Source organism: Myotis brandtii, unplaced genomic scaffold (genome assembly GCF_000412655.1).
Source record: "Myotis brandtii unplaced genomic scaffold, ASM41265v1 scaffold179, whole genome shotgun sequence".
NCBI classification, from domain to species: Eukaryota; Metazoa; Chordata; class Mammalia; order Chiroptera; family Vespertilionidae; genus Myotis; species Myotis brandtii.
This window is the reverse complement of record NW_005356635.1, coordinates 5,635,421-5,650,289: the sequence shown is the minus strand read 5'-3', so window position 1 is coordinate 5,650,289 and position 14,869 is coordinate 5,635,421. Positions and strand designations below refer to the sequence as shown.

Genomic DNA, 14,869 nt, shown 5'->3' with positions numbered 1-14,869 from the left:
GAGGGGCAACCAAATGATTGAACAGCAGGCTGCGTGGGGAAAGCAGGCAGGCGGGGTGGGGGGCAGTTGGGGGTGAGCAGGCTGGCAGGGAAAGGACAGTTGGGGGCGATCAGACCAGCAGGTGGAGTGGTTAGGGGCGATCAGCAGGCAGGCAAGCAGTTAGGAGCCAGCGGTCCCAGATTGTGAGAAGGATGTCTGACTGCCAGTTTAGGCCCAATCCCACAGATTGGAGAGGGTGCAGGCCGGGCTGAGGGACGCCCCCACCAACCTGTGCATGAATTTCATGCACCAGGCCACTAGTATGTTCATATATAAGCTACCAAAAAAAAACACCCCAAAATCAAATGCCATAAAACCAACAAGGCAGAGTTGCCCATAGGGTATGGAGTGTTTAAATAAGAAAGAGAAGAGGCTCACTAGATGGCCTGTACTAAAAGGTGAGCCCAGGTTCAAAAAGATGTTAAGAGACTGCTCCCAACTCACTCTCGCCCCCAAAGGTAAAGAAGGCAGAACATCAGAAAGAATAATGGAAAATAGAGAGAGGAGGCCAGGAAAGTTTGATACAAATGAAAGAGAGTAACACATGCTTTCTTGTTTTGATTGGAGTGAAGAACAGTGGATATGAGGTGGAAGAAAAGTTGCCCTGAGGGGACACAGGGCTGTTTTTTCAATCTTGGCTGGGGTCAGTACTGCTTATCTTCCACCAAATATGGACAAAGAAGCCGCCTCACAGAGCTTCTTCTTTTTAATCATAGAGCTATTTATATCACCTAAGCTTGGCAGACATGTTGCTCTAAAACCCAATGACATATGCTACTATTTCATGTAGTTTCCGTTTGTGAGGTTGTTAATATGAAATCTTCATTAATCACGTTATCATTATAATTAAAAATTATTTGATTATGGTTTGCTAGTATCTGATCTATTTCATAACTGCAGAAATATACCTCTGGGAAAGGGCTAACCCACATGCCTGCAAGGGCTGATGGGTGGCAATTTCAAATGTGCTTTTCTTTCAATGGTCTGTTTCCTGATAGGCTCTCTCATGAGAGAAAGAAACATGATGTCACTCTGACCTAAAAATCTCTCATTCTCAGGCAGCAAAGTATTGATAGAACCTAGAGTGCAGCTTAGAGTCTCATGGTTCTTAGGCCTTTCTGGGTTGTTCCACGGGGATGAGACTTTCAGAATAAGGCCCTAGACATATATTTAAGACTGAATCCCATTTCCATGTGTTTTTTCTCTGTAAGTCTCCTTTTTTCCTTAAGTCTCCCTGTATCCCTGTACTCTATCAAGTTGACCTGACACACCGGCATCAGTTTTACAGGCCACACAACTTATGGTTACCTACTAAAAAAGAAAACAAAACAAAAATCAAGTTTGTAAGGAAGAAAGCCTGGAATGTAGTAAACATGGTCTTCCTTTGCCTTCTTTATATTTTATTTAAACAAAAATATAAAAAGTGACTGTAATTTTTAGCCAGATAATTAAAAATCAATTATATTACTCCTGCAAGCATTGTTTATAAATGTAAATGACAACATGTATCTTAGACACTTTGGGTACTCGGGCAAAAAGTAGTCCTTGATAAAATGTAATATATATGATTGCACAAATTTGATTACTAAATACTTAAGCTAATTAGCCATGACAATTCAAACTTAAGCAATATGCAAAGAAAAATGCATGAACTGCCTAAGCTATAGAGCATTTAAAAAAATTCATATTTATTTCCAACTATTCTGTGGCTATTAACATCCATGAGTTGCTTTTAAAGTTCAACAACACTGAAGTGTCTAGAAACATTCTGAATAGTAACAGTATAGTAATAGTAATACTGCGAATTTTATTTTCAAATTTTGGTCAATAAGGAAGAAAATAATAAAGTTAAGTAGTCAAAAGAAGTACTAAGAAAAGTATAATCATTCATATATACAGATAATATGAACAGTATAGATTCACTTTCAGCTGATTCAATCCTATTTACATATTTAAAATAGAAAATACATCCTAATTTGTCAAGAAGCTGACCACATTTAGCACCAGGAAAGAAACTTTATGTCAGCTTTTGAACATGACTTCAGATCTTGTCATAGGAAAAAAAAACTTTCATAGAATCTATATGTAGTTATCACTATCAATTAACTAAAAAAATAGTTTTTAAAAGTAATTGCTGCACATTATTAATTCACAAGCAATTAAAAGGAAATAAAACTTAAAACCGGGACTACTTGATACTGCGCACAACTCTCCTACAGTGGTTTGTTTTCATTTCCTCCAATGCTTGTTCCAGTTGCTGAACCAAGTGCATCAGGGTAGCTGGATCTGTCTGCAGAACTTTGGTGTTGCGATCTCCATTCTGATTAAGGTGTAATTTTATAGTCACTGATGGTTTTATCTGTTGCCTGAGGCTTCTGCTTGCAAGCTTGATTTTAAATGGAATAAGAGCATAATAACAATTTAATACATAAAATACACTTAATACATAACATTTATAATTACTTATACCATGTATAAAAATAAAACTTCAGATAAAGCATAGACTTCAAAATGAAAAGTAAACTTTAAAACTTTTTTGGGGGAAAAAAAATCAGAACATACATGCAACCTTACAGTGTGGAAAAATTTCTAAAATATGATATAAAAGGCACAAACCATAAAGAAAAAAGTGACAAATTTAACTATTTTAAAATTATTAAATTTTCTTCAAAGGACACATAAAGATGGTGGGAAAAAAAGCCACAAACTGAGAGTATTTTGTAACACATACAAGCAAAAAAAGATTAGTATCCAGAATGCATGAATAACTGCTCTGATTTATAAGGAACAAAACATAAAACCAACAGAAGAACGTACAGAAGACGAAATAAGCACTTAACAAAAGTAGTAACACAAATAGATAAACAGGCAAGTATGCTCAACTTTATTAGAATCAAGAAAATGGTCAATAAGACCATAAGATACGTTTCACTAGCATGATTAAAAAGCTTTCCATATGGAGCACTGCAGGTGATGGGAATGGAAACTCTCATCCACTGCAAGCGAGTAAAAAACTATAAACAAAAATTAACAGAAAATTTAGGATGGTGGTTACCTCCAGGGTGCTGGGAGGGGTTCTTATTACGGGAGGGAGATTCAAAGGTATTGGTTTTGTTCTAGCTCTTCAGCTTGGCAATGGGTACTTGTTTTTATTCTTCTTCTTTAAACTGAGCATCTATAATCTTTTGTTTGTATGATCTAGTCCAAAATTTTAAAAATAAGCACTATTGTCCTGGAATAGGTGGCTCGGTAGGTTGGCACATTATCCCATACACCAAAAGGTTGCAGTTTTGATTCCTGGTCAGGGCACATAACTAGGTTTTGGGTTCAATCCTGGTCAGGGTGTGTATAGGAGGCAACCAATCGATGTTTCTCTCTTACATCAATGTTTCCCTCTTTCTCCCTTCCTCTCTCTCTCTAAAATCAATAAAAACGTACCCTCAGATGAGGATTTTTTTTAAAAAGTACTAGTGATAGATTATTAAAAGATAAAAAACTACTAGAAACAATGACCAACTTGGAAATTATGGCATTTAACCCAACACCAGAATGTGCTCTCTACAGGCGATTTTCCATTAAAAGGAACCAGGACCTCCTTGAATAGCTGATTCGATTGAAGTCTGGGACAGGAATTGTACAAGATGAACCTGAAACATCTTGTTATACAAGAAAGCAAGATTGTTATCTAAAACTACTGGAGTAATGTCAAAAGGACAAGAAGCCAAACTGAAGAGATTTCCAAGTGAGTGACAAATCTAAATCTAAGATTTCAGGATTAATTTAATACCACAACAGAATATCTTGACTAATAACTTCTTCCAATTAATTCTGGATCATTTGTACATAAAAAACAAAACAAAACCAAGATACTAATCCAAAGGTGAAATTTAATGTCTCAAAATAATTTGGAAACAATAGATTAATTCCTTTGGGTGAGTTAGTCTCCAAACATAAAATAGATATCTGTAAGGCAAATTATCTCTGTAAGATCATTTCTCTAGTACAGAAGAATAAATATGATTACTGGAAATACTACTTATTCATTCAGTTATGCATTATTTATACTTCTTTTCCCTCTATATCTGCACTGACAGATAGGGACCAAATGTATTTAGGTGTAATTAAGTCAGGAATTTTTAAAAAATATATATATTTTATTGATTTTTTACAGAGAGGAGGGGAGAGGGATAGAGAGTTAGAAACATCGATGAGAGAGAAACATCGATCAGCTGCCTCCTGCACACTCCCTACTGGGGATGTGCCTGCAACCAAGGTACATGCCCTTGACCGGAATCGAACCCGGGACCCTTCAGTCCGCAGGCCGACGCTCTATCCACTGAGCCAAACCAGTTAGGGCAAGTGAGGAATTTTTTGTTGAAAGACTTAAGGTCACTCAATCTATCCTCCCACTTTTAGATAACATGAGTCTATTTTTAAAAAATATATTTTTATTGATTTCGGAGAGAAAGGGTGAGGGAGAGAGAGACAGAAACATCAATGATGAGAGAGAATCATTGATCGGCTGCCTCCTGCATGCCCCATACTGGGGATTGAGCCCACAACTTGGACATGTGTCCCTGACCAGAATCAAACCTGGGACCCTTCAGGCCTCAGGCCGACGCTCTATCCACTGAGTCAAACTGGTTAGGGCAACATGATATCTAAATGTACTTATAAGATACTTATCTGTACCATTTTTTTTTTAATTTCTAGATAAAGATTATATAATATACCTAACAAACACCTAGTAAGATAAAATTACACCTAATTTTTTCTCAGAAAGAAAACTGAATGACACTCAGTACTACTACCGCAGAATAAAGAACAGTATCCCACAAAGTTCTTGATATGAACTTATTTTTAATGGGGATGGAATTCTGTCCTTCTCCCTGTAAAAATAACAATAGCAATTTTAAATATAGTAGCCTTAAAGGTAACATCCTCCTTCACCAATGTCAGATGCATTCAATTTACTGGTGCTACTAATAAAGGCATTAATTATGTTTGTAATTTATGAAGTATAGGAAGTGGCTTTTTTTTAGAAACTCAACTATGATTAATTTATTTCCCATAAGCAACTGCACAATAATTAGATGGTTCACTACCAATCTCTATGAGACAAATCAGTTACTCAAAAATGAAAAGTTCTGTATTGTTACTAGTTTCCTAGCCTTTTAGCTGGTTTTCATTTGATAAGTCTTCCTCCCATAGCAGAAAAATCCACTCCAGTTAAAATCCCTTGTAATAATTTCAACTAATACGCACACAGAATCAATTAGTTCTCTAAGTAGCTTTTTTAGCACTTAAATGCATTTCACCATGAGGCAGTATTCATTCAGTATTCCCTCAACTTTAAACTGTATTAATTCTTATAGTAACCCAGCTATTCAAACTAATTTCACTGGATAAATGAGCTCTCTTGAGTTTAACTTTAGAAAATTCAATTGCTTATCCTTCTAATTTTTAAGATGTCTTTATAATGAAAAATTCAAAATCAACAAAACAAAAAAACAAAAAAATTCTAAGGGCTACTGGACCCCAAGATTCAGAAGATATCATCACTACATAATAGAGGTAAAAATGTATAAGATAAATTACCGCTGAACCTCATGAACATAATCATCCCTACTTCTCCACCTGGTTATTATGAAAGGACCTAAACATAAAGGTTTAACCAATGATCTCCTCCTCCCCATGAGCTCTGCAGGACTTGCTGCTTAACCTGTACCTTGTCCCTTGCTGTATCCACACCCCATGACAGGTATACAAGAATTATTTGATAAATCATTTCTTTAAGAAGGTGCTTACCACCACTAGCCACCCTCCCAACCATTTTATATTTAGCAGTGAATTCCTGTTATGTGCCAGGCATTGTGCTGGGGACACAGTTGTTAACAAGATATAGTACCTGCCCTCATGGAGTCTATAATCTGGTTCATGCCATATCTTGTGTTAATATCTATTCAAGTACTCATCAAACTAAGTACAAGGTGTACTGGTTAAAAATGCGGATTTTTTTCAATAGATGGAGTTACACATATGTTGATACATATGTGATTTAATATGTATGCTATTTTGTTGTATTGACAAGTTTCAAAACTTCATATGTCAAATTTTCTGAAGGTGTTAACATCATAGATATTTTTACACTTAAAAATGTTGAAATTCATGCCAAAAAAAGAGCAATTGCAGGAAGTTTTAATTCGTTACTTTATTTTGAAGAAAAGTGCTGCTGAATACTTCAGCAAGCTTATGGTGAACATGCTCCATCCTATCTAATAATGAGAAAATATGCTAATCGACCCTTACGCCATCACAAAGATGGCAGGGCCTGCAGCCAATAAGGAAGGAATATGCTAACTGACTGCCACGCCCTCAAAGACAGCAGCGCCCACAGCCACAAGATGGCCAGCAGGGGAGGGCAGACGTGGGTGATCAGGCCAGCAGGGGAGGACAGTTAGGGGCAACCAGGCCAGCAGGGGAGGGCAGTTGGGGGCGACCAGGCCTGCAGGGGAGGGCAGTTGGGGGGGACCAGGCCTGCAGGGGAGGGCAGTTAGGGGCGATCGGGACGGCAGAGAAGCAGGTGTCGATAAGGCTGACAGGGAAGTGGTTAGGGGGTGATCAGGCAGGCGAGCAGTTGGGAGCCAGCAGTCCCAGATTGTGAGAGGGATGTCCAACTGCCGGTTTAGGCCCGATCCCTGTGGGACATCCCCCGAGGGGTCCTAAGATTGGAGAGGGTGCAGGCTGGGCTGAGGGACCCCCCTGCCCCAGTGCACGAATCTCGTGAACTGGGCCTCTAGTCTCAAGATACTTGTGAACACTGGTTTAAATGCTTTATAAAAGTGATGATTTCAATGTGAAAAACAAAGAACGTCCAGGACAACCGAAAACGTTTGAAGACCAACAATTACAAGCATTATTGGATGAAGATGCGTGTCAAACTTAAAAACAACTTGCAGAAAGATTAAATGTTGCTCAGCAAACAATTTCCGATCATTTACAAGCAATGGGAAAGATTTTTTTAAAAAGAAAATGGGTGCCATATCAACTGAACAAAAGACAAATGGAAAACCAAAAAGTCATCAGTAAAATGTTGCTTCAATGGCACGAAAGAAAGTCTTTTTTGTATCAAATTGTGACTGGCGATGAAAAGAGAATTTGAGAATCCCAAATGCACAAAATCATGGGTTGATCCAGGTCAACCATCAACATCGACTGCAAGGCCAAATCACTTCGGAAAGAAGACAATGCTCTGCGTTTGGTGGGATCAGGAAGGTGTGGTGTATTATGAGCTTATAAAACCAGGTGAAACCGTTAATACTGATCGCTACCAACAACAAATAATGAATTTGAACCACGCTTTGATCATGAAACAACCAGAATGTGCCAGAAGACACAGCAAAGTAATTTTGCTTCATGATGATGCACCATCACACACTTCAAAACCAGTTAAAGACACATTAAAAGATCTTGCCTGGAAAGTATTAACCCACCCGCTGTATTTACCAGACCTTGCTCCTTCAGTTACCACTTGTTCAGATCGATGGCACACGCACTTTCTGAGCAGCACTTCTGTTGGAAGCAACTCATTTTCTTCCCTATCAGAAAAGTGTAAACAAGGAGCCCAGAATGCTGGTAACCTTGAGCTCTGGCAAGGGCCAAAGCTATGCACCGATTGTTTAGTCAAGACAATGGTGACTCAAGCAATTTCCTGACCAAATAGTCTCAAAGTAAACCTTTACTAATATTTATTGACCTTTAAGATAGTCTGTCTGTTATCAGAATTGCCTGCCTTACTAAGGGCAATATGTGTATCCAAAATTGAATAAAAGGTTGGCAGGGCCTGGGCACCAGCTAAGTCTTTCTTCTTCAAAGAGATTCTCTGCCTGGCCCACAATTTCCAAATTATTATTTCTTGTCTCGTCTTATCATTTGCCCGCGGCCCTTCTCCAGATCCCGAACCCTAAGCCACACGGGACGTGGCATCACACACACTTCAAAACATATGAAGAAGTGGAAAATTGGGTCTTTGAATGGTTTGCCTCAAAACAAGCAAAGTTCTATTGGGGCAGTACCCACAAATTACCTGAAAGATGGGGAAAATGTGTAGCTAGCAATGGACATTACTTTGAATAAAGCACTTCTGATGTTTCTCTTGAAATTATCGTGTTTTCTTTGATTACAAAATCATTATTAACCGATAACACCTTTAACTGCTAAACTCCTCTATCAGAATTTCTATAACATATTTGGACCACCTATTCAAGTCAGGAAAAATCCACGATAACAGTGGTTTACAAACGTTTTTGCATTTTAGAATGACCTGGGTAAATGGAGAGCTTTTAAAAAAATCCTAAACCCTGGCCATTATGGTTCAGTTGGATAAGCTTCATCCTATGCACTGAAAAGTCACCGGTTTGATTCTGATTCCCAGTTAGGGCAAATGCCCAGGTTTCGGGTTACATTCCCAGTCAGGGTATGTACGGGAGCAACCAACTGATGTTTCTCTTTCATGTTGATGTTTCTCTTTTTCTCTCCCTTTCCCTTCCTCTCTCCCTAAATCAATAAAAACTTATTTTAAAAAAATACTGATGCCCTGGCCAAACCCCATACCAATAAGTCAGAATCTCTAGGGAAGTGGGGTGAGGAATGGAGCACAGAATTTTTTAAAGCTCCCAGGTCATTCCAATATGCAGTTCAGTTTGGCTAGGCTAGTGTGCTAAAAACCACATATTCCAACGGTTGCCAACTGGTGATCTGTGAGGTCTGAAAGGTTGGCGACCGCTGATATATGCTCATTCCCATATACATGTGGGCCTTTACAGCTTACACTGTCTCCTCTGTCAAGAATATTTATCCTAGTTTTCTCGACTCATTTATCCTTCTGAGATTTCACCCCCTTTTGTTCAGACTTTTCTGGATCATTCCTGTGTACATTCACTGAACTACCTGAACTATAGCTTCTTTTGAAACACTCAGTGTATCTTGATTTACACAATTCTATTCTTTTCCCTCCTCCAAAACCATCTATATATATAAAACCCTATTATGCAAATAGACCCAACGGTGGAACAACCGAACAACTGGTCACTATGACATGCGCTGACCACCAGGGGGGCGTGCATAGAACATGGCGGGTGTCGGCAGCAGGAGGCAGAGCGTGGAACATGGTGAGCATTGGCCATGGCGGGATGGTGGAGCAGGTGAGTGGGGGTTCCAGACCTAGGTAGGGCGCCAGTCGCTGTCATCGAGGGAAGCCTCTGGTCGTTACTGAAAATACTTTGTTCCCGCACGCTGCGGTCCCGCTGGGTGCTCACACCTGCTGCCGGCGCATGGTGCCGGCCCCGATCACTTGGCACTGTCAGCGGGTGCGAGCGACGGCTGCAGGCCCCTATCGCCCCTGAGGGCTTCTCCACCTCCCTCTGCTCCTGAGGGGCGATCAGGGCAGCAGCCGCCACTCACACCCACTGCTGGCACCAGCCCCAATCACCCTGTGCCATCAGCAGGTACGAGTGGGGCCGGTGCCATCAGTGTGTGGGGGCGGCGGGAGCGGGGCTGCTGGCAGACAGGGGACTGGGGGCCACGGTGAGAGGGGCCGGGTGGGGGCGCGGAGGGTGGGCCAATACATGCTCCTGTGCCCACCACAGCCTCATGGCCCACAGTTCCTCTTAAGATGCACGAATTCGTGCACTGAGCCCCTAGTCCTATATAATAAAAAAGCCTAATATGCTAAGTGTTCAACTGTTGTTCGACCAGTCACTATGATGCGCACTAACCACCAGGGGGCAGACACTCCGATTGGTTGGTTAGCTTGCTGCTGGGGTACGGCCAATTGGGACTGAGAGAGATGGGCTGGACATGCCCTGGACCCCTCCCGCAGTCCCTCGCCAGTCCCGATCGTGCACCAGTGGGGTCCCTCGGCCTGGCCTGCACCCTCTTGCAATCCGGGACCCCTCGGGGGATGTTGGAGAGCTGGTTTCGGCCCAATCCCCACAGGCCAGGCCAAGGGAACCCACTGGTGCATGAATCTAAGCATCGGGCCTCTAGTATTTCATAACTATTTTTTTTAAATATATATCTTATTGATTTTTTACAGAGAGGAAGGGAGAGGGATAGAGAGTTAGAAACATCGATGAGAGAGAAACATCGATCAGCTGCCTCCTGCACACCCCCTACTGGGGATGTGCCTTCAACCAAGGTACATGCCCTTGAATGGAATCGATCCTGGGACCCTTGAGTCCCCAGGCCGACGCTCTATCCAGTGAGCCAAACCGGCTAGGGCCATAACTATTTTTAATTACAGGTTATTTCGAGAACATCTAATATTCCTAAATGACAATATCTTTTCCAGCTGAGAAAGCATCTTACACTTTGTTTCCCAAAGCATTTAGCAAAGCAAAGGATAACAATCAATAAACATCTCTTAATCTGTCACTGTTTGAAGAAGGGTTACATGGAATAGTCTGACAACTACCTTTTGGTTATCTATATGGCTTTAAAAACAAATGAATCTCACAAATATAATATATACAGAAGCCAGAGCCAGGCACAAAAGAGCACTGCTGAATCATTCCATATACAGAAAGTTAAAGAGCAGCAAAAGTAATCTATGTATTAGAAATCAGGAAAAGAAAAAAGGGGAAGTAGTTGGCAGGAGATGAGGAAGACACTTTTGGGATGCTGGTCATGGGTAAGTGTTGGTTTCATGGGTATTTTCACCATGAGATAACTCACTGAACTGTACATTCACTGACCTGTGCACTTTTCTATGTGTGTATTTAAACAAAAAGCTTTTAAAAAATCTAAGCATCACTGAAGAAAATCTGCATAACCATCTCCTTTTCCAAAATAACCTATTTCTTACAAACTTTGCAAATTAAACTGATGTGACACATTAAAAATATAAGAAAATGAACTATTTGTGAAATGGCCTGAAAAATGAACATTAAAAAACTAGTTTCAGGCCTTTACCACACTATTGTCTATGTCTATGGGTTATGCATATATGCATATAAGTTCTTTGGTTAAAAGGCCTGGGGAGGGGGTTAAAAGGGGGGGCGGGGGGCCAATGGGGGGAAACAAGGGGACACCCGTAATATTTTCAACAATCAAGATAAATTTTAAAAAAATGTTACCTAAAAGACATACAAACAAACAAAACCTCTCAAGTTTCAAACCAGAGTTTGGTTAAGGTGGTAAAGAATAGGCCTGAGGACATAAACCTAAAATTAATCTTGTATCTAATTCAGATTAATAATAATAAAAAGCCATACCTGTACATCTAGTCGCCATTCAAGGCTGTGGTAACTGGGGAGGTCTGGTGCCAGTTCACTCAGAATAGTTCTGATCTCCTTTCTGTTATCCAGATAAAGCTGAAGCAACAATTTGTTCAATTCTTCTGAGAATCCCAGAACAAAAACAGAGTCTTGGAAATCCAGTTCGGAAATCTAAAGTGATTGAGTTTAACAGAACATCAAAACTTATCTTTGTCTAGAAAATGCTAAAACAGTTGATATACTACTATACAAAAGAATATGAAATCCCTGAATTCTTTTGGTAAATCCCCAAATTCTGTCTGGTAAAAGAAACAACACTCCTTAATAAAAGGCAACCCTTGCTCACTATTTTAAAATCTGAGTTTCTGAGACATAAAAATACTTTATTAAAATATAAAAATAAAGAATTATTAAAATGCCCCGTTTTCTCTCCTGTTCTATATCACGCCAGATGCTGCTAATATGCAAAAAAGTAAATCACTATATTCTCCCTTCTCTTAGGATACATACTATGGTATATGGTTCAGTAACATGCAGTATTAATGGCAATTTTAATTTACACTAACACTAGAGGCCCCATGCACAAAATTCATGCAAGAGTAGGCCTTCCTTCCACCGACTGCCAGCACGGGCTTCCCTCCGGCAGGCTTCCCTCCGGCAGCCGGAGGGCACCAGGGACCCGGCTTTGTCCTGAAGGACGTCCAGTCTAATTAGCATATTACCTTTTTATTATTATAGATGAAGGTATTCATGACAGCAGATTGTTATACACTAGAGGCCCGGTGCACGAAAATTCGGGGGGTTGGGGGGGGGGGTAGGGGGTGGCTCCCTCAGCCCGGCCTGCACCCTCTCCAATCAGGGACCCTTGGGGGATGTCCGACTGCCAGTTTAGGCCCAAATCCTGCGGGTTTGGGCCTAAACCGGCAGTCGGACATCCCTCTCACAATCTGGGACTGCTGGCTCCTAAGCACTCACCTGCCTGACTGCCTGATCACCCCTAACTGCCTCTGCCTCAGCCCCTGCAGCCGGGACCCAGGCTTTCCTCCTCCGGCCAGCTGCAGGCACCTGGGACCCAGGCTTCCCTCCCTCTGTCCAGCAGCAGGCTCCCGGGACCGGGGTGGCTTCACCCAGGCCAGCTGCAGGCACCCAGGACTCCTGATCGCCCCTAACTGCTCCCCTGCCAGCCTGATCACCCCTAACTGCTCCTCTGCATATCTGATCACCCCTAATTGCCTCTGCCTCGGCCCCCGCACCCAGGACCCAGGCTTCTCTCCTCTGGCCTGCTTCAGGCACCCGGGCCCTGGGGGAGGGCCCTCAGCCTGGCCTGTCCCCCTTCACAGTCCAGGAGCCCTCAGGGGATGTTCTACTGACGGTCTAGGGCCACAGTCTGGCCTCCCTCTGTGGGAGGTGACCAGACCAATCAGGGGAAGGCACTGCCCCCATCACCCTGGCCAGTGCTGCTGCCTCTGGCCTCCCTCTACGGGAGGCAACCATGCCAATCAGAGGATGGTGCACCCCATCACCCTACCACTGCTGCTGCCTCTGGCCTCCCCTACGGGAGGCAACTGGGCTGATCAGGGGAAGGCATGCCCCCATCACCCCTCTGCTGCTGCCACTGCCAGCCTCCTTGGCCTGCCCTGGGCCCTTGCAGCCCCAGTATAGATTGTTTAGGCCTGGCTTCACCAAATCAATCATAAGCCATGAATAACATTACTGAAATAAGCAGGTATTGCCAGCACTATGATGTAGAGTATGCATGACCTTCTTAAGGTTTGGGAAATGCAAGATAGTCCACAGAAGCCCTTACCATGAGCTTTGAGCTTTCAGTGAGCAGGTATATTAATCCTTCCACGCCATGCTGGACAGTGTCACTACTCACATTGAGTTTTCCTGAGAAAAAAGGAAAAATGAGCAAATAAATTATTGTGTGGTTTTTATCCTTTTACTCAAACTCTTATTTAAGACTAAATATTGTCCATTGTTCCATTTTTTTTTCAAGCAATTAAAAATAATGAGGTGGTAAGAGCGTCCCGCTCCTTCTCGCTCCCAGCCCCATGCCTTCAGGAGTGCCCGCTGTAACCTTCCTTCTTCACCAATGCAGCCGCCCGAGACCAGACCTGCGGCAACCGACTTAATCTGAGAACCTGCCTTCCTGCAGCGGGAAAAAACAATGCTTCACCAAAAGAAGATGTGTGAACAATAATAACCGAACACTGGCGTGATGCGGCTCACCGGGCTAGTCCACACACTTCGTTCGGTGAGCGTAAGCCTTATGGTATGTCTCCCAGGCGGTAGTATGTCTATTTTACTCACGAGGAAGCCGACTGATAGAAGCTCTAAAAACCTCACGGCTTCTTAGGAAACTGGCAGGACCTGCGCCCGGACGGAAGGGCCCTCCGGGTGTTACTCTACCACAAGGGCACTAGACCCTCGGAGACGCAACGACCCCTTTCTCGGGGCTACAGACAACGGCTAGCACAGCCTGCGGGGCTGCGTCCCTCCCTTCTTACTGGCGGCGCCCTCGTAGATCTTGGGGTTCGCGCCTCGCCTCAGGAACTCCACCGCAATCCGCCCAAACTCGGCGACGACTGCAACGGAAGCCAGGACACTGTGAGCACCGGGCGCTCCCGCGGGTTCCCTCCCCGGACCCCACAACGCCACCCCCCGCTGCCGCGCCCCGGACCCGAGCTGTTCACTCGCGGCAGAAAGGCCAGGTGCTCCTTGTGCTCCTCGGACAGGTCCAGCAGCATCTTCGCGGGGCCGCCACCTTCCCTTCAGCGCGGACCCCGCCCTCGCCACTTCCGGTCCCGGGTCCGCTCGCGAAGGAGGTCCGACGCGTCAGCGTCCGGAGCTTTGGGTTCTGGGCTGTGTTGGTCCCCTGCTCCAAGGAGCCCTGGGGTGCGTGCTGCAGCGCGGGGGTTAGCGGATTCTTCTGATCGCAAATACTATAAAATATGTAGCAGGCTGGGGGGAAAGTTGCTAGGCTCTGTGAGAGACAAAAAGGTGTTTAAAATCCGAACGCCCCTCTACCCCCGCAGAGCTTACATTTATATCAATAGCTAACAGTTATTAAGCACTGAGTCAGGAACTGTTCTTACCATTATTGTTCTCATTAAAGGTAAGGAAACTGAGACTTTTTTCTTTCTTTACATTTTTTTATTACAAATATATTATACATTTCTTTTACAAATTAAGAAGGTACAGGTTAGCAAAACTATACACAGGTGTTTTTAAAAGACAAGTTTGAATCACATTATACCTACATTTATAACGGTGTTGTTTTTTGTTTGTTTGTTTGTTTTCCATTTAAAGCATACCATGAAATACTTATTTACCATTAACTGGTCTTCTACAAAATCATTTAAAAAATTTTTTTTATTGATTTCAGAGAGGAAAAGAGAGGGAGAGATAGAAACATCAATGATGAGAGAGAATTATTATTATTGAAAGGGCCTGCGGGGCATGTGGCCCCGCAGGCGTCCGGCAGGGAGGAGGACTGGCCTAAGGTCCCCCCTCTCCGGCCCGTTAGATGCCCTGGCGCTGGGCCGCATCGC

At 42.8% G+C, this 14,869-nt stretch overlaps 1 protein-coding gene across 1 annotated transcript; it reads right to left on the bottom strand.

The window, feature by feature from the left end:
* Positions 1-1,374: 1,374 nt before the first annotated feature.
* On the bottom strand, positions 1,375-14,152 carry COMMD2 (COMM domain containing 2). Its single transcript, XM_005863475.2, has 5 exons — positions 13,999-14,152; positions 13,826-13,903; positions 13,123-13,205; positions 11,313-11,486; positions 1,375-2,425 (listed from the first exon to the last, which is right to left on the bottom strand). Exons 1-5 carry the CDS (start codon positions 14,063-14,065, stop codon positions 2,228-2,230), a joined length of 600 nt encoding a protein of 199 aa, XP_005863537.1. The 5' UTR covers positions 14,066-14,152; the 3' UTR covers positions 1,375-2,227.
* Positions 14,153-14,869: the final 717 nt, after the last annotated feature.